At 34.1% G+C, this 22,717-nt stretch overlaps 1 protein-coding gene across 8 annotated transcripts in view; it reads left to right on the top strand.

Moving 5' to 3' along the window:
• The window catches only part of Kansl1l (KAT8 regulatory NSL complex subunit 1 like), a 141,330-nt gene that overhangs the window by 73,190 nt on the left and 45,423 nt on the right, over positions 1-22,717 (top strand). For 7 of the 8 annotated variants that reach the window (XM_048808472.1, XM_048808467.1, XM_048808473.1 and 4 more), the window contains one exon: positions 15,436-15,640. In XM_048808472.1, coding sequence (XP_048664429.1) covers positions 15,436-15,640 — 205 coding nt within the window. The remainder of the gene's footprint in view (positions 1-15,435; positions 15,641-22,717) is intronic. The other variant, XM_048808471.1, reaches the window with a different exon arrangement.

Here is a 22,717-nt window from a genome sequence, read left to right as displayed (position 1 = left end):
ATTCACTTAACAAATACAATAGTAAGCCAGGCTTTGGATTGTGCACTGGTATATGATGTTGAACCAAAGAGATGTGGTCTCTATCCTGGTGCTATAAGGTCTAGTTGTGGAAAAAATGATACTATTTGTTTTAGTTTGTTTCTTTGCCACTGTGACCAAAGACCTGAAAAGAACAATTTTAAGGAGGATAAGTTTATTAGGGGCTCATAATTTCAGAGGTCTCAGTTCATAGACAGTTGGCTCCATTCCTCAGGCCTGAAGAGGCATCATAGCGGAAGTGCATGTCAGAGGAAAGCAACTGGGGACATGGTACCATGAAGCAGAGAGAGCAGCTCCACTCTCCAGAGACAAAATATATGCCCCCCAATGACCCACATCCTCCAGCCATACTCTACCCAATTACAGTTACCACTTAGTCTCTATCAGGGTATTAATGTACTAATTAAGTTAAGGTTCTCATAGCTCAATCATTTCACCTCTAAACTTTCTTGTATTGTCTTATACATGAGTCTTTGGGAGACACCTCATACCCAAACCATTACACTATGTAAATAATCACACAAACCATGTGAGGTGGTGCATGCCTGTGAACACAAGAGGATCACAAATTTGAGGCCAGCTTTGTCAACTTAACAAGACCCTGTCTCAAAGTAAAATAAAGAGGACTGGTGATGTAGCTCAGAGATAGATCCCCTCTGGGTTCAATCCCCAGTGCTATAAATAAATAAATAATCACATAAATAATTGTTTAATTTTAAATCCTGATCACATGCTATAAAGAAAGTTTTCATTGTTAAGAATATAACTTGTAAAATAAATCACAGTTCACTCCCAACTTAGCCAATTATTAGCATTCTAATCTTGCACAATTGTCTGAATCACAGAAAGAGAACAATCTTTGAATGGTTGTAAGGGCCAGATAAGATTTTTTAAAAATCTGGCCAGGCATAGCACATGAGTATAATAGTGATTCTGGAGGCTGAGGCAAGAGAATTGCAAGTTCAAGCGAGCCTTAACAACTTAGTAAGAACATGTCTCAAAAAAAAAGGACTGGGTATGTATTTCAGTGATAAATTACCCTTGGGTTCAATCCCCAGTACCAAAACAAGATAAAATAGAAGTGATTTTATTTTGTGAATGTTTTATTTGTTTATTATCTGTCTTCCTGGACTCAAATGTAATAACCTTTATGAGAGTGGGGATTTTTTTGTTCTAACACATTAAACTATTATTTATATTGGCACCCGAAACAGTAACAGACATATTACGTACATGAACAATTATTAAATGAATATCTGTGTTAGTCAGCTTTCTATCACTATAACAAAATACCTGAGGTAATCAACTATAAAGAGAAGAGTTTTATTTTGGCTCACTGTTTAGGCATTCCAATCTCTGATCAGTTGTTCCCCTTGGTTTTGGGTCTGTAGCAAGGCAGTATATCTGGTAGGAGCATATGGAGGATCAAAGTAGTTTACTTCATCAGAAGTCAGGGAACAGAGAGGAAGAAGCGGGCAGGGTCTCACAGTTCCCTTTGAGGAATACCTACAATGCCTAAAGGACCTCTCAGTAGGTCCCACCTCTTAAAGGTTCTACCACCTCCCACTTGTGCCACCTTGGGGATTAAGCCTTTAATACATGGATTTGGGGGAACTTTTAAGATCCAAGCTGTAGCAATGTGCTGTGTCATGTCTTGCAGATAATTGGAATTCATAAAAAATATTTTGCACTTACTTGTTTTTACTCACTGATGATCAGATTGTTATTTTAGTCATCGTTCTAATAACTGCCTCCTGCAGTTTTGCTTCTCTTCATTTAATTTACCCTGGATTAGAAAATCAGATAACCAAAGTGGTAGAAATATCTATATAGTAATAAAAGACTTTTATATTGAGAAAGCACTTTAAAAATAACAGGAGTGAATTTTCATGTATGGACTTATCAAGATCTCTTTTGGTTATTTATTTGTAATTTTAGCCATTTTCTGTGTATTTGAGTTGGCAGATAAGTAACCTCATAAGTCAAATGTTTTAGTTTTAATAAAGCACATTCATTCTAACTTTATATCACATTATAGGATTTGTATATATTATTAGAAGAAATTTAAAGTTGGGTACTGATTCTGTGTGCTAATTTTCTGGACCATCTAGAACTTATTATTTGTTATAATTAAAAAAATACTTAAGATCTTTTTGTAATATACTGTTTATCTGTTCTCTCACTATCTTTGAAATAATTTCACCTAGTTAATCATTTTCTGGGGTTACTGTTTGCATACTTGTTATTCATTGATTCCTAAGCCTCCCATCTCCTTTTTAATGGCAGTACCTAGCAGAAAAATGTTATAGACTTGTTTTTTTTTAAGTTTTGTAAATCTTGGCAGCAGATTTTGTAATGAGTCACTAGACACTGAGCAACTAAAATTGAGTTTTCAAACAAATGAGGCATTACATTCTATCAGCATAGAGATAGTTATTCTGACATGAAGATAAAATATTGTAAATGGATTCTTGTTTACCCCATGGGGCATTAGGTCTTAGAAAGTGAATTTCTACTTGAAATAATGTCTGGATTTTTGTTGTTTTTGTCTTAATGAGTCCTAGAATGTACTATGAAATTAAATTCCAATGAATCATTGCCATACTATTTATTTTCACTAATGGTAATTATCTCACATGAAATGCAACCAGTCTAATTGGATATCATAATAGAAAAACTACAGTTAAACTGTCAGACTAATCACATATAAAGCGATTCTTTTACCCTTAGAATAGTTTTAATAGTCACTTCTCAATTATTAAAACAAATGGTTTTGCTAGGAATATATTCCAATGTTTTCAATGTAATTTGGATTCCTATGAATGACATTAATTATTATATTAGCTCAATATATGACATCAGTAGGGAAATGAAACTTCCCTGGCTGTGTTTTTAAAGTAATGCCAGTAGTAATTTTATTTTTGGTAAAATTCTTACTTTCCCGTCTTAGCTCTAATAATGTATGTTTAAAACATAATATTATTTGTGGGAAATGTTTTAATAAATTGTGGTTCAACCACTGGATGAAATATCATGTAACTGTTAACAAATTATGTGGATAGAATATTTGTAATCAAATGGGAACATGTTTATTTTGGAATATTAAGTAGGAAAATTCAGGTTCCAATATTATAGTACAATGTGATTGAAAGGAAAGCGGGTAAGCAAGAAATGAAAGACAGAAATCAGGTAGAGATACGAGTTTATTTGTCAGAGCTGACAAATAAAGGCACATCTCTCCATAGATGGAGAAAGGCGAAACATGGTTGGGGTTTGAGACTTTTATGGGCCAGGATCAGGGATCAAAGCTGGGTAGGTCCTGATACAGGTGGTTAAGGGTGGGGTTGGTATGAGGGAGTGGTGACAGGCCTCTGAGAGGGAAAGAATGCAGGTGGTGAAGGGTTGGGTTGGTATGAGGGAGTGGTGAGCCCTTCTCACCACTTGGACAGGAAAGGGAAATTTTTCTTAAAATGGCAGCTGTCCCTTAAGATGGCCGCCAGATGCTAAGCAAGGACCTTAGAGTCATTTCTTAGAAATATATTTGAAGGATATAAATCAAGATTTTAAATCAAGCTTCTGCTAAGAAGGTAGGATTTTGAAAAATACTTTAGCTTTTATTTTTTTCCAATTTTTTATATTTCCAAATTTTCCTTAAAATGAAAAATTTTAATTATTCTGGGAATGACCCAAATCAAATAGAAATGTCTGACATACTGAGTTTCAATTATCATGTAGAAAAGTATGGCTATCATAGTTGCTTCCTGATTTCTTTGCCTTTTAAAAGTCCCACTTGAAGATAAGAGATAGAGGTGAGAGTGCAAGTAGCACTGTAATAATCAGTTTCTTTTTCTCTCTAGTTTTTATTATGGAAATATTTAGACAAGTATAAAGCATAGTAAAATTAATCTACCTATTCCCAGATTTAACAATTCTCAAGATTTTGCAAACTCTTTTCAGTGATTTCTCTTCCTGACATGGCTTTTTTCACCCTAGGAATCTTGTAAAGCAAATTTTAGTGATTATTGTTGTAACTGTGAAGAGTTTTGTATATTCACTTGATGAGCCTTTTTAAAAACATCTACTACTTTATTATCACATTTAATACTATTTATCATAATTTGTTTACTATCATGTAATGCTCTAGCCACATTTAATTTTCTATAATTGTCCTCAGAATCATCTTTTATCTTTAATTTATTAGAATCCAAACAAAATACATAAATTATGTTGGTTATTATGTCTCCTCACTCTTTTTTATTCTCAGAAACTATTTTTAAAATGCCCTAGAGATTCTGATACAAAACAAGAGTATATTTTTAAAATAATACTTTTTGTTTTATTATAAAAATAGCATTTTTTTCCCTATGAAAACTGGAAAATTTGAAATTACTAAAAAGAAATCATTTATATCGCTTAGGGTATATTTATGTCACCTTTTTTAGATATTATTTTCATAGTTGAGATGTATTAATAGTTTTATATCTTAGTGGACATTATATCTTAAACATAACATTCTTTCAATTTTAGTGATTATTAAGGCATAACTTAAGTTTTTAGAGCCTATCTTATTTATTTATTATTTATTTTTATTTTTTGGTACTGGGGATTAAACACAGGGACACTTAACCAATAAGACACATCTTCAGCCATTTTTTTAAAATTATTTTTTAAATTTTGAGACAGTGTCTTGCCAAATTGCTTAGGGTGGTTCCTAAGTGATTGAAGCTGGCCTTGAACTTGCTGTCCTCCTGCCTCAGCTTCCAAATTGATGGGATTACAGCGGGTCTGCACTGTATCTAATGTAGAATATATTTTTACAATGTACTTCAGTACTTTCTTATTGCTGAAGTTGAAGAGACTTATATTTTGGAGAAAGGGGTGTAGTTCCTTTACTTTAATACCAGAGTGGAGAAATGGTTCAGGCCCTATTTTCTCTCTACTAGGTAATGGATATCTGAATCTTGATCTTTTGGTCATTTGAGAGGGTTTATTTTTGTCAGTTGGAAGACAAGTCAGGTCCTTGTTTTACATTTGCTTTTTAAAGATTTGTTTACTGCCGTCCTGAATGCCATTTGGATATCAGAGTATGTGATGTGTTCATATCAAGGGAAAAAAAGTGGTAGTAAATTCAACTATTGGAAGGATTTGGGGCAGTAGGAAAGTGGGGAAAATTTGCTGTCTTCTTAAGCTACTATAGGTTGAAACAAGTTGAATTCATGAAAGAATTCCAAATAATTAAAAAATTAGGACTTTAAATAGAGATCCCAAGGCATTCAAAATCTGATTCTTAGGTGTGCATGTTTATGGATGTATTAATTTCCTAGGGATGCTATAAAAAATTACCACCAACTATATGGCTTAAAATAGCATTCTTTTATAGTTCTAGAGGCTGGAAGTTAAAAATCAAGGTATCAGGCTAGTACCTGATGCTTCCTGTGAAGTTTCTAGGGAAGAATACTTTCTTACCTCTTCCTAGCTTCTGTTAGTTTCAGGAAGCCCTTGCCTTTTGCTTCTGGAATATAAACACATAATTCCAAACTCTGCCTCTCCCTGTCTCCCTGTTTCTGTGTGATTGGATTTAGGGATTCATGACATTCAGTGTGTCTTCATCTTAACCAGTAATATAGGTGAAGACTCTATTTATAACTTAAGTTCTGATTGTGGAGGTTTAGATAGAACTGAACATTAGGGAAACACTATTCAACCCAATGCAGCAAGTGTGGGTGTCTGCATATATTTGGGGGGTGGAATTCGAAGGTTATCATAATCTCCTTGAGAAGGCACATTCCATTTCTCTTTGCTAATGTTTATTTCTGCTTTTTCCTAAGTGTGTTTAATATGTAAACAGTGTTAATATGGGTGAAATGTTAAAAAAAAAAACCACTGGGTTAACACAACACTTTAAAATTTTATGTTGAATATTATTTTCTGCACTTCCTTAAACTTAATTTCCTTGGATACACAGTGTATTTTAAGGCAAAGAGCTGCATACATGGGTCATATAGGGGCAGGAAAGGAGGAATGAGATTTGTTATTGTAGTATGTTCTTATATTGGCCTGTCTTTCATAGCTCTTAAAATAGTCATTGTTCTGGTACATGAGGGTAATACGTTATGACCTTCTTACCTCAAGTACTGTCTTTTGAGTGTATCTTAAGGATACTGGTGGTTTAGACTGTTATGGTTCTTATTTTTCTATGAATGACAGTGAACATTGAATGTGGCTTAATACATGTCTTAGTGTCCAAAATTCCAAAGGCATTTTTTATCATATATTGTTAAATATTTCAAAGCAGTCATCTACAATGATGTAGTATTTCTGATTGCTCTAGAAATGCATCCTTACAAAATGAGCATTAAAACATTAAAAATGGAATATGTAACCTTCTTTCTCAATAATAGGGTTCTGTGTTTTTTAGACATTCAAAATAAGAAAAAAAATAACTATAAATTGCCTATTTAATTATTTTGCCTTCTCCTTCCTGACTGCTTTTTATCTTCTCTTAGAATTTACCGTAGCTAAGGAAGCAAGTAGACAGGTGTGTACCAGTGGATTTTCATGTTCATCTAAAATGTTTCCTTTTTTTAATTAAAAAAAGTTATCCACCCTAAAGAAACAATATATAAAAATACAAGAACTTGTATATACATGCTTTATGAAAAAATTTTCCAAGTTTTAATTTAGTAAAAATATATAAAGAACCCAATATGGTGGCACATGCCTGTAATCCTAGTGACTCTGGAGGCAATAAGATAAGGCAAGAGGATGAAACAGGAGAATCACAAGTTCGAGGCCAATTTACCAAGACCTTGTCTCAAAAAAAGTAGAAATGGCTAGGAATGGAGTTAAGTGGTAGCATGCCCTGGGTTCCCCTGCCCTGGGCTCCCCTGCCCCCACCCTCCCCCCAAAAAAAAATTTAGGAGGAAATTTCGGAGAGTATATAAAATACTGTGAAAAATAATCTTTATGGATTATCTGTTATTTATACTGAGACATAAAAGAAGTAACTTCATGAACTCTTTGCTATGCTTTTATGCTTCTAGCATTTTAAATTTGTAACTAGACTCAAAATCTTGTTATTTACTAAAAGTATTTGAGAAGAGCATTTTTAAGGTTTATCCCAATCCTTCTAAAAATACAACTTGTCTTAGGTGAAATATTATTAAATAGTTGAATAATTTGCCATGAGTAATTTTAGATAGCTTTCATGTGGTTTATTTTTTAAAATAGATTAGACTATTTCTCCACATCCATCTGCCATTAACAGCACCATCAAGATTATACCAAGAAGTTAGCTACTATATGTCCCCATATTCTCATATCCTTAGGTTGTTTTAGTTATTAAAATTTTAAGTACATAACATTTGTAGAACATTCATCTTTGTAGTGATTTATCAAAAACATTTAGGAAAATATTAATTGACTTATTCCTAGACCTTAGGTTCCTAATCAGAGTACAGGAATACATTGAAGGAGTCATGGATATTTCTCAATTGTAGAGCAGTTTTTTAGTATATGCAAGGCCTTGTGACCCATTCCTACCACCACCAAAAAACAAAGTAAAACAAAATTTCACATGATTTTACTATAGCTGTCTGTTGTCATCCATAAATATCTTAATTGCTAAGATTTCTAGAATTATAATAACTCATAATTTCAGAAAATCTTTAAACAAATATCTGAGAAATGAAACTGTGTTAATAAAATGGGAACACATAACTTTATGATTTGATAAAGCTTTTCATCATTTTGTTTTTAAAAATTAAAAAATATTTTAAGCTTGATTCTCATGTCTTGCTCTTTTACAAATCAAAACATAAATTGATGACACATAATATATCATCATATTTTACTATCAAAAAATAACTTTGGTAAACCAAAGTGTAGGGATTTAGAATGGAATTCAAGGCACTATAATACATTATCTTTTTTAATATATAAACATGTTTCTTACCTTTTTAAAATCTCTCTTGTAGCCTTCTGTTTACAGCTTTATTTGGCTTTTAGGCTAAAATATTCAATATTCAAATACCAAACTAATTGGTATAGGATGTATTATGCATGTACTATAATTACAAACTTGACAACATATCATATGCATTTCTCCATTCATTCAATGTGTAATTATTGAGCATCTGCAGTATGCAAGGCACAGTATCAAGAACTTCATATACAGGGGTAAACAAAATAGACATAACCTTTGTACTATCCAAGAATCTAGAGAGAAAAGTAGACATTAATCAGATAATCATAGAAATAAAAATAAAATTATCACCATGAAAAATGATATGAAGGAAAGGTTGATAGTGCTCACATCTCAGAAATCATAAGATCTGACCTGGTCTTTGAAAGGATACTATTCACAGGTTGAAAGACTTCCCTGAGGAACTGACTGGAACTGTGCCAAATGATTATTAGAAATTATGGAGGTAAAGGAAGATAAGTTCCAGGAAGCAAAAATAATATATACATAGGTCTTGTACTATAAAGAATGTTAGTATTTTAAATGAAAGGAGATAATGTGATTGGAACATGTTGCAAGGAAGCATGTGATACAGGATGGGGCAAGAGAGCATACTATAGCAGGGGTGAGATCTATTAGGGCGTTTTAAAATATAAGTCTTTCAGGGGCAGTGGGAATAGGAAAAATTTTAAGCAGTGTGGGAGTTGGGAAGAGAAGTGTATGCCAGGATCAAGTTAGTTTTAAGAAAAACTGGTATAGGAGGGTTCTAGGTGAGGGGAGACCAACCAGCATAGCTTGGATTAGGAAGTTAGCAGTGGAAATCTTCAATTATTTAATTCATTTTCAAAGAATTTATGTCATGTGCCTACAACACAAAAGATGGAGGCTATCACTTGGGAAATTGTATTCTTTAGCTTCCAGATAGAAAGATAAAGGTGGGGGGTGGGGGCAACTTATTGTCTTACCAGATACTACTCCACTTGTAATCTTGCTATTTTAAAAAGTCCATTTATTTGTCCATTATTATTGATAATTGTTTTCATAATGATTATATGACAATATTTGGCTGTACCATTATATCCTCAGATTTTGTGGTTTTATAGTTAAACCTCAAACTTAGTGGGAATACTAAGTCTTCTCCATTACTAAAATGTTCTTTCCTCCTGTTTCTTCTCCTTTTTTCCATTTTTAAAAGAATGTTGTGTGATGATGCTGTCTTTTTTTATTAGAGTGTTATATTTATACATAGTAGTTGTGTTCATCTTGACAAATTCATATATGCATGGAACTTATTTCATTTCACATGTGAATTGTGTTGCTATAAACATTAAGGTGGCTATATTGCTAGAGTATGCTGATTTTAGTTCTTTTGGATAAATACCAAAGAGTGGGTTAGTTGGATCATTTGGTGGTTCCATTCCAGTTTTATCAGCAGTCTCTATATTGCTTTCCAAAATGGTTGTACTAGTTTGTAGACTCACCAGCAATGTACAAATGTACTTTCCCCCCAACATCCTTGCCAGCATTTATTATTGTTTGTGTGGTTGATAATTGGCTTTGTAACTAGAGTGAGATTAAATCATACTGTAGTTTTGATTTGCATTTTCCTGATTGTTAGAGGTGTTAACATTTTTCCATATAATTTTGGCCATTTTTCTTTCTTCTTTTGAGAAATGCCTGTTTAGTTCTTTTACCCACTTATTCATTGGATGATTGTTGGCTTTTTTTTTTTTTCCTCGTGTTAAGTTTGTTTGAGTTCTTTATATATTCTATATATTAACTCACTGTCAGAGAAGGAACTGGCAAAGATTTTCTCCCATTCTGTAGGCTCCCTCTTCATTCTCTTAATCATTTCCTTTGCTGTGAAGAGTTTTTTTTTAATATTACAACATCCACTTATTGATTCTTGAGGTTTAGGGGTCTTGTTGAGGAAGTCAGTGCCAGCACCAGTATGATGAAGTGCTGACCCTTTATTTCCTTCTAGCAGTTGCAATATTTCTGATATAATTCTTAAGTGTGGGATCCGTTTTGTTTTGACTCATGTGGAGGGTGAGAGATAGGGATCCAGTTTCATTCTTCTACATGTGATGCTCCAGTTTAGTCAGTACAATGCGCTTAAAAGACTATCTTTTCTCAAATATTTTTTGGCACCTTTGTCAGGTATCAGACATTTGTATGTATGTGGGTTTGTCTTTATGTCTTCTATTCTGTTCCATTGGTCTTCATGCCTATTTTGATGCTGATATCATGATGTTTTTGTTAGTATAGCTCTGTAGTATAATTTCAGGTATTGTGATGCCTCCTGTATCACTCATCATAGTATTGCTTTGGCTATTCTGCATCTCTTATTCTTCCAAATTAACTTAAGGATTGATTTTTCTAAGTCTATGAAGAATGTTAATGTTCTTTTAACGAGGATTGCATTGAATGGTGGATATTGCTTTTGGTGTATGTGTATAGCCATTTTGACAATATTAATCAAGCATACCTATGAACATGGGAAGTCTTTCCATCTTCTAAGGTCTTCTGCAATTTTTATTTTCAATTTTCTGTAATTTTCATTGTAGAGATATTTTGCTTCCTTGTTTAGATTATTTCCCAAGTATTATACTGTAATGTATTGTATTTATTTATTTATTGAGATTATTGTGAATGGGATGGTTTTCTGATTTCTTCTTTAGCAGCATCACTATTGAAGTATAGGAAAACAGATTTGTGTGCCTTGATCTTGTATCTTGTTCCTAGGCTGAATTCATTTATCCGTCTAGAAGTCTTCTGGTGGACTTTTTTTAGATCTTCTAGATATAAGATGATGTCATCAGCAAACAGATAGTTTGCTTTCTTTTTTTTTTTTCCTATTTATATCCCTTTAATTTATTTCTCTTGCCTGATTTCTCTGGATAGTGTTTTCAGAACTATATTAAATAGAAGTGGTAAGAGTGGACATCCTTGCCTTGTTTCTTATTTTAGAGGAAATGCTTTCAATTTTTCTCTATTCAGTATGACATTGGTTTTGGGTTTGTCATAGATTGCCTCTATAATATTGAAGTAATTTCCTTTTATCCCTAGCTTCTCTAGCATTTTTAATATGAATGGGTGTTGGATTTTATCAAAGGCCTTTTCTGTATCTGTGAGATGATCACATGATTCTTGTCTTAATTCTGTTTGAATGGTGAATTAGATTTGTTGATTTTCATATGTTGAACCAATCTTTCATCCCAGGCATGAAACCAACTTGGTCATGCTGTTTTATTTTCTTGATGAGTTTTTGAATGTGGTTTGCTAATATTTTATTAAGAATTTTTGTATTAGGGATATTGATGTTATCAGGTATATTGCTCTGTATTTCCTTTCCTTGATGTGTCTTTGTCTGGTTTTGATGACAGGGTTATACTGGTTTCATAGAATATATTTGGAAGTGTTCCTTCTCTTTCAGTTTCATGGAATAATTTGAGAAAGACCATGTTCGTTCTTTTTTAAAGGTCTGGTGACTCAGTTGAGAATCCTTCTGGTCCTGGGCTTTTCTTTGTTGAAAGGTTTTTAATTGCTGTTTCAATTTTATTACTTGATATTGCTGTACTTAGATTTTCTATATCTTATTCTGTGTATGTCTACTTAGGTTCAATTTGGGCATATCATCTGTGTCTAAAAATTTGTGTCTTCTAAATTTTGCAGTTTATTGGGATATAAAATTTCAATGTAATTTCTAGTGATCCTCTAGATTTCAGAAGTGTCTATAGTAATCTCTCCTTTTTCATCTTTAATTTTGTTGATTTAGGTCTTCTTTCTCTTTTCTTCTGGTTAGTTTGGCTAAGGGTTTATCAATCTTAATTTTCTTTTCAAAGAACAAACCCTTCATTGCATTGATCCTGTATGTTGTTTTTATTTTTTATTCTCAATTTCATTAATTTGGTCTCTGATTTTATTTGGAATTAGTTTGTTCTTTTTCTAAGTCCTCGAGGTACAGCATAAACTTGTTTATTTGGGGTTTCTATTTTTTATGATGGGGGCACTCAATGCTATAAATTTTCCCTAGAACTGATTTCATGGGCTGGGATTATGGCTCAGTGGTAAAGCATGTGTGAGACACTGGGTTCAATTCTCAGCACTGCATATAAATAAATAAAAATTTCATTGACAACTAAAAATAAAAATAAAAAAGAACTGTTTTCATATTGTCCCAAAGATTTTGATGTTATATCTCTGTTCTCATTTGTTTCAAAGAATTTGATTTCTTCTCTCATTTCTTCTTTAATAAATTCTTTATTTGAAAGAGTATTGTTCAATCTTCATGTGTTTTTGTAGTTTCTATTATTTTTCTTGCTGTTGATTTCAAGTTTCATTCCATTATGATCTGATAGTGTGCATGGGATTATATCAGGATTTTTTGTTTTGTTTTTGTATTTGCTAGGACTTACATTGTGACCTAGAATATGGTCTGTTTTGGAAGGGTTTCCATGAACTGCTGAGAAGAAGGTAAATTCAGCTGTTTTGGGGGTGAAATATTCTGTGTATGTCTACTAGGTCCATTTGATTTATAGCATTATTTAGGTTGGAAATATCTATACTGATTTTTAAGTTTTGATGACCTATCTGTTGGTGATAAGGGTGTATTGAAATCACCCAGTATTTTATTGGGATTTATTGGAGATTTAATGTCAAGGAGTATATTATTTTTAATGTAATTGTGTGCACTGATATTTGGGCCATATATATTTACTATATGTTCTTGTTGGATTGTTCCCTTTACTAGGATGTAGAGGTACATTTTGTCTCTTCTGTTTCATTAAAAAAGATATTTTTTTAGTTGTAGATGGACACAATATATATTATTTATTTGTTTATTTATGTGGTGCTAAGGATTGAAAGCAGTACTTCACATGTAGCCATGGTATTGCTGTGCTACAGCCCCCACCCTTCTGATTCATCTTTGCTTGAAATCTTCTTTGTCATATGAGATAGCTACTCCTGTTTGTTTTTAGACTCTATTTGCATGAAAAAAATTCCTTTTTACATTTAACCTGTGTTAAATGTAAATGTAACCTAGGAGATGGGTCTCTTGCCAACAGCATATAGTTGGATCTCATGTTTTCATCTGTTCTTCTGTTTGAGTCAGCTTTCTTGCTGCTGTGAGCAAAAGACCTGAAAAGAACAATTAAAGTAGGAAAAGTTTATTTGGCGGCTCATGGTTTCAGAGGTTCCAGTTCATAGATGGCTGACTCCATTGCTCTGTACTAGGAGGGAGATAGAACATTGCAGAAGAGTGAGGTAAAGGACATGGTACCAGGAAGCAGAATGAGAGAGACAGAGAGAGTGAGAGAGCTCTGGAATCTCAGCTGACAAAATATATACTCCAAAGGTTTGACCCCCAATGACCCAACTGCTCTAGTCACACCCTGTTTGCTTATATTTATCACCCAGTTAATCCATACCAGGGGATTAATTTACTAATGAGAGTAAGATGCTCATAACCCTCTCACACATGAGCTTTTGGGGACACCTTATATCTAAACCATAACATCTGCTAATCTATGTCTTTGAATTTGGGGGTTGAGACCATTTATATTCAGTGTTAATGTGGATATTTGTTTCTGGTTTCCAGCCATTTTGATTTTTTGCTATTTTTAAATCTGCTTTGATTCTCATAATTGAATTATTCTTCTGTTGATCTTCTTCTATTTAGCAGCTTTGGGATTTGTTTTTGGGTTCCTCTTTGTAAACTTTATCTATGAGTATTATTTGTAGTGCTGTCTTGGTGATCATAAAGTCTTTAATTTTATCCTTGTCATTGAAAAGGTCGGGCGAACGTTGGAGGAAAAGACCACCAAGAGACCTTCTCATGCAACAGCAAAGGGTTTATTGGGGGTCCAGCATGCTGGGGCTCAGAGCTCACTTCAGAAGAGCAGAGAACAAAGAGCCCCGAGAACCACTTGAGCAGAGTTTATATACATTCTTTAGAGAGGGCAGGGGCTTTACATACGTCATAGCCTCCTTTAGCAAATCATCATATACCGTGGGAAAATCAAATAACAACTCTAAAACATGATTAGCACATTCATTGGCGGGAACAGGTCGGGTGGGGGTGATTGGTTAGTACTAAGATAGGTATGTATTTAAACTGATTGGTTGAAGCCCTGAGATGTGTACGTGCTGAGCTGCATGGTTTCTGGGAAGGGGTGATTTAGTAACTAAGTGGTCAGGGGAAGATTTCGACACACATCTAACAGGCAGTTCCGGGAATTGTCTTAACTGCCACAGGAATTTCAGGCTCTGAGTGCAGCTTGGAAACTTTACAAAACCTGGTCCTTTACATTTTAACTTCAATTTCTTTTATCCTTTCAGTAGCACCCAAAAGGCTTACTTTATATGTAATGTACTAGTTTGAATGAAGTTAAATACCTAAATGTTAATTAATATTAAAAAGTAATTATGAAGTTAATATGCTTATTTTCATGGTAACTTGCATGATCATTTCATTCTTCTTATTTTTTTTTGGTTCTGGAGATGGAACCGAGGAGTGTTATATCTCTGAGCTACATCCCCAACCCTTTTTATTTTATTATTTGAGACAGGGTCTGGCCAAGTTGGCAAGGCTGTCCTTAAATTTGTGATCTTCTTGCCTTAGCCTCTTAAGTTGCTGGGATTACAGGTGTGAGCCACTGTGCCTGACCTGTATCATCAGAATTTTTTAAGAATTCCTAAAATATAGTAGGATTACAGCTGTGTTTCAGGATTCACTGAAATAGTATACAGTGCTTATTTCAGAGCCACTAATGATGCAGTGATGAGAATTTAGCAGGTTTTAAGCCTTTAATCCTATGTAATTTTTTGTTTCACTAACACAAACCATGAAGGCACCCTTATTTCTGGTTTCCCATTACTATGTAAAGCATTTTTGAATTTTGTCATTTACCCATAGTCTAATAGAATATTTTATATCAATCATAAATTATTCAAAACAAGTAATACTGCTATAGAAAAACTATGTCTTATGTTTACCCTCTACCAATTCTACTTGAACCAAATAGCATTTTTAGAATATATATGTTGATTAGCAGGATCCCATATAGCAGGTTCACATATAGAACATATAAAAAATATTTTTTATGTAAATAGTTACAGCTCTGTACAATGTGTGGATTATTGATGTATAAAAGCATTGATATAATACTATAGAACTTGTATTTTCTAACTTTGGCAGTATTTGTTTTGCAGGAGAAGATAGAAGTAGAAATTATTTTTACAATTTGAATATGTAAAATTGCCCAATTGATATAATTTTTTCACTATTACTACAAAATTGGCTAAAATTAATGCTCTTCTATCATAATGGACCAAGGCAATTTACATTTAGTTTTCTTTGTCTTTTTGTTTGTTTTGTTTTATTTCCCTTCTTACTACCCACCCCCTCCAATTATTTCATGACATTTCAGTGCTTCAGAGAATTTAGATGAGCTCTCTTCCTCCAGTAGCTGGTTACTTAATCAGAAGCACAGTAAGAAAAGGAGAAAAGACAGGACAAGATTGAAATCTCCATCCTTGGCTATCATGAGTACAGCAGCCCGAACAAGGCCACTTCAGAGTTTCCACAAACGAAAACTCTACAGATTGAGCCCCACTTTTTATTGGACTCCACAGGTAAGGCCACCTTTGGGAAAAAAAACAAAAACATGAGCAAAGATTTCAGCTGTCAAGTATATTTCACCCACAAGGGGATGTGGATTGTACATAGATATTTAAAATAATAACATGTAGAAAACTTATAAATGGCATGATAGATATTGATAATATGAGTGGTAATTGTTTAAACATAGCAGTATACTCTGAAATTTCTCACATCTCTAGGTTTTGTCATTGTTGTTATTTTAGTGTTGGGGATTGTACCCAGTGCTCTTACATGTGTCCTGCCTGTCACTGAGCTGTACCCCAGCCCACCCACACCCCCAATCCTGGATGCCCCTGAATTTAGTTTTTGTGATATTGGGAAATTACCTAGGGGTGCTTTACCACTGAGCTATATTCCCTTAATTTATTTATTTTGAGACAGGGTCTTTCTAGGTTGTCAGAGACCACCTTAAACTTCTGATCCTCCTGACTCAGCCTCCTCAGTAGCCAGGATTATATGCTTATTACAATTAGGCCCAGATCCTGACCCCTGCCCCTGTTAAAAAACAAAAAAAAAAACCCTGTTTTTATTTTGCTTAAACTAACTTGAAAGAAAATTAAAATGTATTTAGTAAGGGCAATATGAAAAGAGAAATGTACTTACATATTCATCTTAGGAAAATTTGTTCAGATAAAGAAAAGAGCACATCTGTGAGTTACTTTGGCAGAAATGATATTGATCTCCTTTTTAGGATTGGTATTTGTTAATCCTGGTGACCATTTTTTTCCTTCCTCTGGAAAGTTAGCACTAGAATTTTAGATTTTCATGCTTATACTTTATGTAATAAAAAATATGCTTTATTAAAAGTATTCATTTGAAAAATCACATCTTTTTATCTATAAAAAAATGATGAAGCAGTTCATTTAGTGCTCCTCTAACTAGGCTGTCAAGGACGAAATAAGCTGTCTCTAGTTCTTGTGGTGTGACCTGCTTTCTTTCCCCTACTCTTTCAGATTTATTCCCTCTCTTCCACTATCCCTATCTTCCTTCCTTTCACCATTGCTCTCTTCCTTTTTATTTTTTGGTCTTGGGGATAGAACTTAGAGCCTTGTGCATGCTAGGCATAGATTTCTTAATAACATATCAAAGAAAGAAATTCTCCTTGATGCTGTCATTTAGTATTAGTTCTGATTATTATTTCATTAACTATTTTAAATATATTTGCATAACAATAAAGATGTGCCATTTCATTAGGAATGAATTTTAAGCTTTGTTTTACTAAGCTCCAATTATAAATAGGAATGTGGATTCAGAAAAATTGATTTTATTAAAAGACATCTTTTTTACCATTAGTAAATGAGATATTATCAGACTTTACCAACCTGAAAATATTTTTAAATAATTGTTTTATTTCAAGTTTTTGCATATTAAATCATATTATTAAATGTTTTTATATAAAGTTGCTGCAAACAACAGATAAGTAACGTTTTTGAAATGTGATTTTTGTGATTTGATAGTCATAAATAGAATTGTCTAAAGTACTTTACCTATAAATATGCTATTATATTCTGACTGGAAGAAAGCTGCATAAATAATTTAGGTGGTTTGCCAGAAGTCATTAAAATAATTAATGTGTGCTATGATCATGTAAAATATTTTTGGCCTGGGAAAGTGTGATCAATTTTAAAACTATAAGCAAACAAAGGAAGAAACAAGTTGTAGGGTTATTTATTTTTCCTAGCAACGTACATAGTTTACCGCATTCCCATCACTATGCTGAGTTTTAATCATCAAATGTATTTAACTATGAGGTACTATTAATCCCACCTTCACATGCAAAAATTTAGGTTCAGGAAAATTAAGTAACTTACATGTAAAGTCACACAGCTAGCAAGCAATTAAATCTGACTTCAAAGCCCATGTTCTTACCCATTATATTGATAAGAACAAAGATAAGGCTAGACTTGGTATGCCTGAAATCAGTAAGAGATAGTAGACTTTGTTTTCCCTTGAAGTACCAGGGATGAAACCCAAGTGTGCCCTACCAATGAGTTATATCCCCAACCCTTTTACGTTTTTATTTTAAGACAGGATCTCACTAAATTGCCAAGGCTGGCCTCAAACTAGCAATCCTGCTGCCTTAGCCTCCTGAGTCACTGGGATTACAGGTGTGTGCAACCATGCCTGGCAAGATAATATGTTTGGAGGTTTATCTGGTTAGAGGTACCAAGAAATATATTAAAAAGTTGGACTTTGAAAGATGAGCAGAGTTTTGAAAGGGTATGTGGGAAAGAAAATGCCTAAGTGGAACACAGATGAAAAATCTGATAGAGAATAGCAAGTGTTCCTACCCTTAGCATATCCCCCAAATTGATATCCCCAGTATAGGATATATACAGTTAATACCCAGTTTTAACCTCATTGTGTTGGATTTTATTATACCATTTATTTTTGACTTCTCATTTAATTGTAAGTTTTTAAGAGAACAGACAATGTCTCTTTATTGGTGAATCCACAGGGCCTTGAATAGTACCTGTCTGATAGTGTGTGCTCAATAAATAATTGTTTAATACATAAAATTATTTATTGGAACATAGGAAGATTTCAAAGAACAATGGAGAGTAGGAACTCTTGCTTTGTGTGTTTCCTAGATTTGCCTACTTCAAGGATCTAGAACAGTGATATCCAGGAGAACTTTCTATAATGATTGCAATGTTCTATATACATTTATGCTGGCCAGTATGGTATCTGCTAGATACATGTTGTTATCAGCACATGAAACATAAGTCATGCAATTAAGGAACTGAATTATTTACGTACTTATTTATTGTACCAGGGATTGAACTCAGAGGCATTTGACCAATGAGCCACATTCCCAGCCCTATTTTGTATTTTATTTAGAGACATGGTCTCACTGAGTTGCTTACATTCTTAGCCACTAGGATTACGGTGTGCCATGGTGCCCTACTTCTTTTTTTTTTTTTTTTTTTTTTTTGGTGGTGCCGGGCTTTGAATCCAGGGCCTTAGCACATGGAAGGCAAGCACTCTACCCACTGAGCTATATCCCCAGCTCTTTATTTATTTTTATTAATTAAATTTACATAACCACATGTGGTTAATGGTTATCCAACTGGACAACACAGGACTAGACTCAGATTTACCCTGACAACAATTGATATATCTAGCATTTATACCTTGTTTTCTAATACCATTCCCCACTAAAAGGAACCAGAGATTTTTGGAGAAATGACTGATCTCTAGGGGGCAAAAAGGATTAAGATTAGCCTGGCACATCTTAATGTTATCAGAAAGCAAGAAGGTATTCAAAACAAAATGATGGAGGCATGTTGAAAGAACACAGGAGCTAGGTTGAAGAGATTCCTCCTGGCCAAACCTCGGACTATTTGCACATCAAAATAATTAAGGGTAGTATTGTAAAAAGAGGAACTGAGAGTTCATATTAATAAGATAGGAAAGCTGACTAGATTAATGGAGAAAATTGAGGAATTTCCATATGTAGGATACTGATAATACATGGGATGAGTGATAAAATTAGAGAACCATTTTGCAATTGTCATAGTAAAGATTGAGCAAGAATCATCAATGGAAAATAAATCAGGAATTTGATGAGCAACAAGATATTTGCATGGGGCTGAGGTTGTGGCTCAGCAGTAGAGTACTCACCTAGCACATGCAAGGCCCAGGGTTTGATCCTCAGCACCACATAAAAATAAATAAATAAAATAAAGGTATTGTGTCCAACTACAATTAAAAAATATTTTTTAAAAAAAGGTATTTGCATGGTCCTGCAGTACACCCTACTCCAGTTTCCAGCGGACTCATAGCAACTTTATTATAGAAAACAAGCTGGGTATAAGGGGCACTCCTGCAATCCCAGCAACCAGGGAGGCTGAAGCAGGAGGACTGCATCCTGGGGCCACAAAAAACAAAACAAAACCCCAAAACAACAACTTTAAAAGGGTAGGGGATGTTGCTCAGAGGTAGACAGCCCCTGGGTTTAATCCCCAGAAGCACACACAAAGAACTTGACAATACTTTGCATTATCAAAGTTGCCTATGAGAAAGATTCAGTATCATGCTGGGATCAGAAACTTCAGTTTAATTATGAGATAACATCAAATGAAGCCAAAATCAGAAACATCAAGGAACCAGGAGAAGGGAGAGCATGATGGAGACCAGGCAGAGATACACATGAGAGAGTTTATTTGTCAGAGCTGACAAATAAAGGCACATCCCTCCATAGTGGAGAGGGGCAACACAGGATTGAGTTCTGGGGCTTTTATGGGGCAGGCTCAGAGATTAGAGCCTGGTGGGTCCCGATGTGGGTGATTAAGGATAGGGCTTGTATGAGGGAATGGTAATACACCCTTGGGCAGGAAAATAATGGCTGTTACTTAGGATAGCTGCCCAGATGCTAAACAAGGATCTTACATAACTGGCTGGATGCGGACACATTGGCACATGCCTATAATGTGAGCAACTAGGAAGACTGAGATAAGACTGCAAATTTGAGGCTATCTTGGAATACTTAGCAAAACAATGTCTTACAATTTAAAAAATGGGGGGCGGGGCATGAGCTGGGGCTACAGCTCAGTGTTAGAGTGCCCCTGGGTTTAATCTCCAGGACCACAAAAAAAAAAAAAAGAGAGAAAGAAAAAGAAAACTGGTATTTCAAAAATATCAATGGCATGAAAGCCAAGAGAGGCCAAAGAATTGTTCTAAATTGAAAGATAGATGAAAAAGAGTATAACTGAATTAATTTATTATTCAGAGCAGAATTACTTTGGGGGGAAAATAAATTCTTGAGAATTGTGAAATTGATGGATTAGACAAAAATAGTTAGGTTGAATTTCCTATGAATTAATGAATGTGATAACTTTTGCAGTTATATGAGAAAATATACCTTTCCAGGAATTATCCATTGAAATATTAAGGGTTAAAGTGGCTACCTCACCTATTATATATAATAAAATAACTTGTCTTTAATGCATCTAGAATGATATTAACTATGTGTCATCCAAGGGAGAACTGAGAAAATAATCATTTAAATAATTTTCTATAGAAATTAACTAACTCTCCAGTAGAATCCTGGTTGAGAAAAAGGCAATGGAGAGAGGTGGAAGTCTTCTGGTAGTAGATAGGAGATAGTAGTTGGGACTGATAATCACTGCTGTTTCAACACCTAAGGGAAAATTGTGTAAATTTTAAAAAACGTATATTAAAGACATTTATAAAACTCCTGGTTTCACCTCTAATTTGTAAAGAAATTAGAATTCATCACTCCTATCCTTAGAGAAAGAAAAAGGTGAACAAATTGAAAATCAGTGCCTTTACATGGGCCAATCAGAAAATTGAGATTGCAAGACAAACTGCTACCCTGAAATATGGAGAGACAGGAAAATCAAGAACAAGGCCAGGGCCAGGGCTGTGGCTCAGTGGTTGAGCACTTGCCTTGCATACATGAGGCACTGGATTCCATCCTTGGCACCACATACAAAAACTAAATAAATGAAATAAAGATACTGTGTGTGTGTGTGTGTATGTGTGTGTGTATATATGTATGTATATATATAAAAACAGGGCCAAGAGTTAACAACTATAAATCAACAGTAGGAACACTGAAATGATAGTTTCAACAAATTGCTTGAGGCTGAATATTGATTGAATTGAGTCTGAGAAACTCCTGGGAACAGCAGTCTCAGGTGGGCTCCAACCCTTTCATGAACTTTACCTCTATACATCCTACTAGGTTCTCCCAATAAAAAGCCAAGAAGCACCTCTAGTGGCTCTAGCATGGAAGAGAAGAGTCGCCTCTGTAAAGTAAGTCTAGGACATTCTCTCATTTTCAGGGAAAAAGCCTTTATCAGAGCCTTCTGGTACTTGGAGGAAGAACATTTCTTATACTCCTACTCTTATATCCTTCTTATATCCTCCTAAGGATATCCTTATATCCTTCTCTCACTTCAGAGAAATAAAAGCAGAAAATAAGCATTTATTAAGGTTACAGCTCAGGGATCCAGACAAATTAAAAGGCTGAGATTTAATCTTAAGATTAAAGAATGATTCCCTTCCCCCACACTATACTTCCACACCAGCAGCACCCCAGTACAATAACTGTGGATTACAACTATAAGGTGTATACTCCCTAAGGAGGAGTAGTTAATGAAGTAAGAAGTGAAAAAGGAGAAAAAAACAAGGATCCTAGAGGAATTTGAAATCTCTGGTACCTATAGTAATAGCTAACATTAAATACAGCCCAACTCTTAGATTAACTTCAGTTATGAAGTTAATGAAGGTTTATTTACTTCAGTTTCCTTTACATGACATATTATGTCCCTCTTCCAACAAAAATTCACAAGTCATGCTGAGAAAAACACACTCTGAAGAGTCAAAGCAATTATTAGAATCAAATTCAAATATGACAAATATGTTGGAACTGTCAGACATAAAATCTTAAATACTTATGATTAAGATGTTACAGGCTTTAATAAATGAAGTAGAAAACATGCAAGAATAGATGGGTAATATAAGCAGAGAGATGGAAACTCTTAAAAGTAATCAAAAGTTAATGCTACAGAGCTGGGGTTGTGGCTCAGTGGCAGAGCACTTGACTAGCACGTGTGAAGCACTGGGTTCAATCCTCAGCATCACATAAAAATAAATAAAATAAAAGCATTGTTTCCATCTACAAATAGAAAAATATTTTTTAAAAAGTTAGAAAAACTAACCTAAATCAGACATGCTTTTGATGGGCTTATCAAACAGTCTAGACATGGCCAAGGAAATATTAGTATACTTAGATTGCTCAGTAGAAACTTCACAATGTGAAATGCAAAGAAAAAAACCAGAACATTACATCTAAGAATTTTGAGATAATTTCAGATGGTAAATTGGGTGGAATACCAGAAAGGAAAAGAATGAAACAGAACAAGTATTTGAAATAAAAATGGATGAGGGCTGGGGATATAGCTCAGTTGGTAGAGTGCTTGCCTCACATGCACAAGGCCCTGGGTTCAGTTCCCAACACCACAAAAAAAAAAAAAAAAAAAAAAAAAAAAAAAAAAAAAAAAAAAAAAAAAAAAAAAAAA

Source organism: Marmota marmota, unplaced genomic scaffold (assembly GCF_001458135.2).
Source record: "Marmota marmota marmota unplaced genomic scaffold, marMar, whole genome shotgun sequence".
In the NCBI taxonomy this organism is placed as follows: Eukaryota; Metazoa; Chordata; class Mammalia; order Rodentia; family Sciuridae; genus Marmota; species Marmota marmota.
Note: the sequence above shows the minus strand (reverse complement) of the source record. Positions and strands in the feature narration are given on the sequence as shown.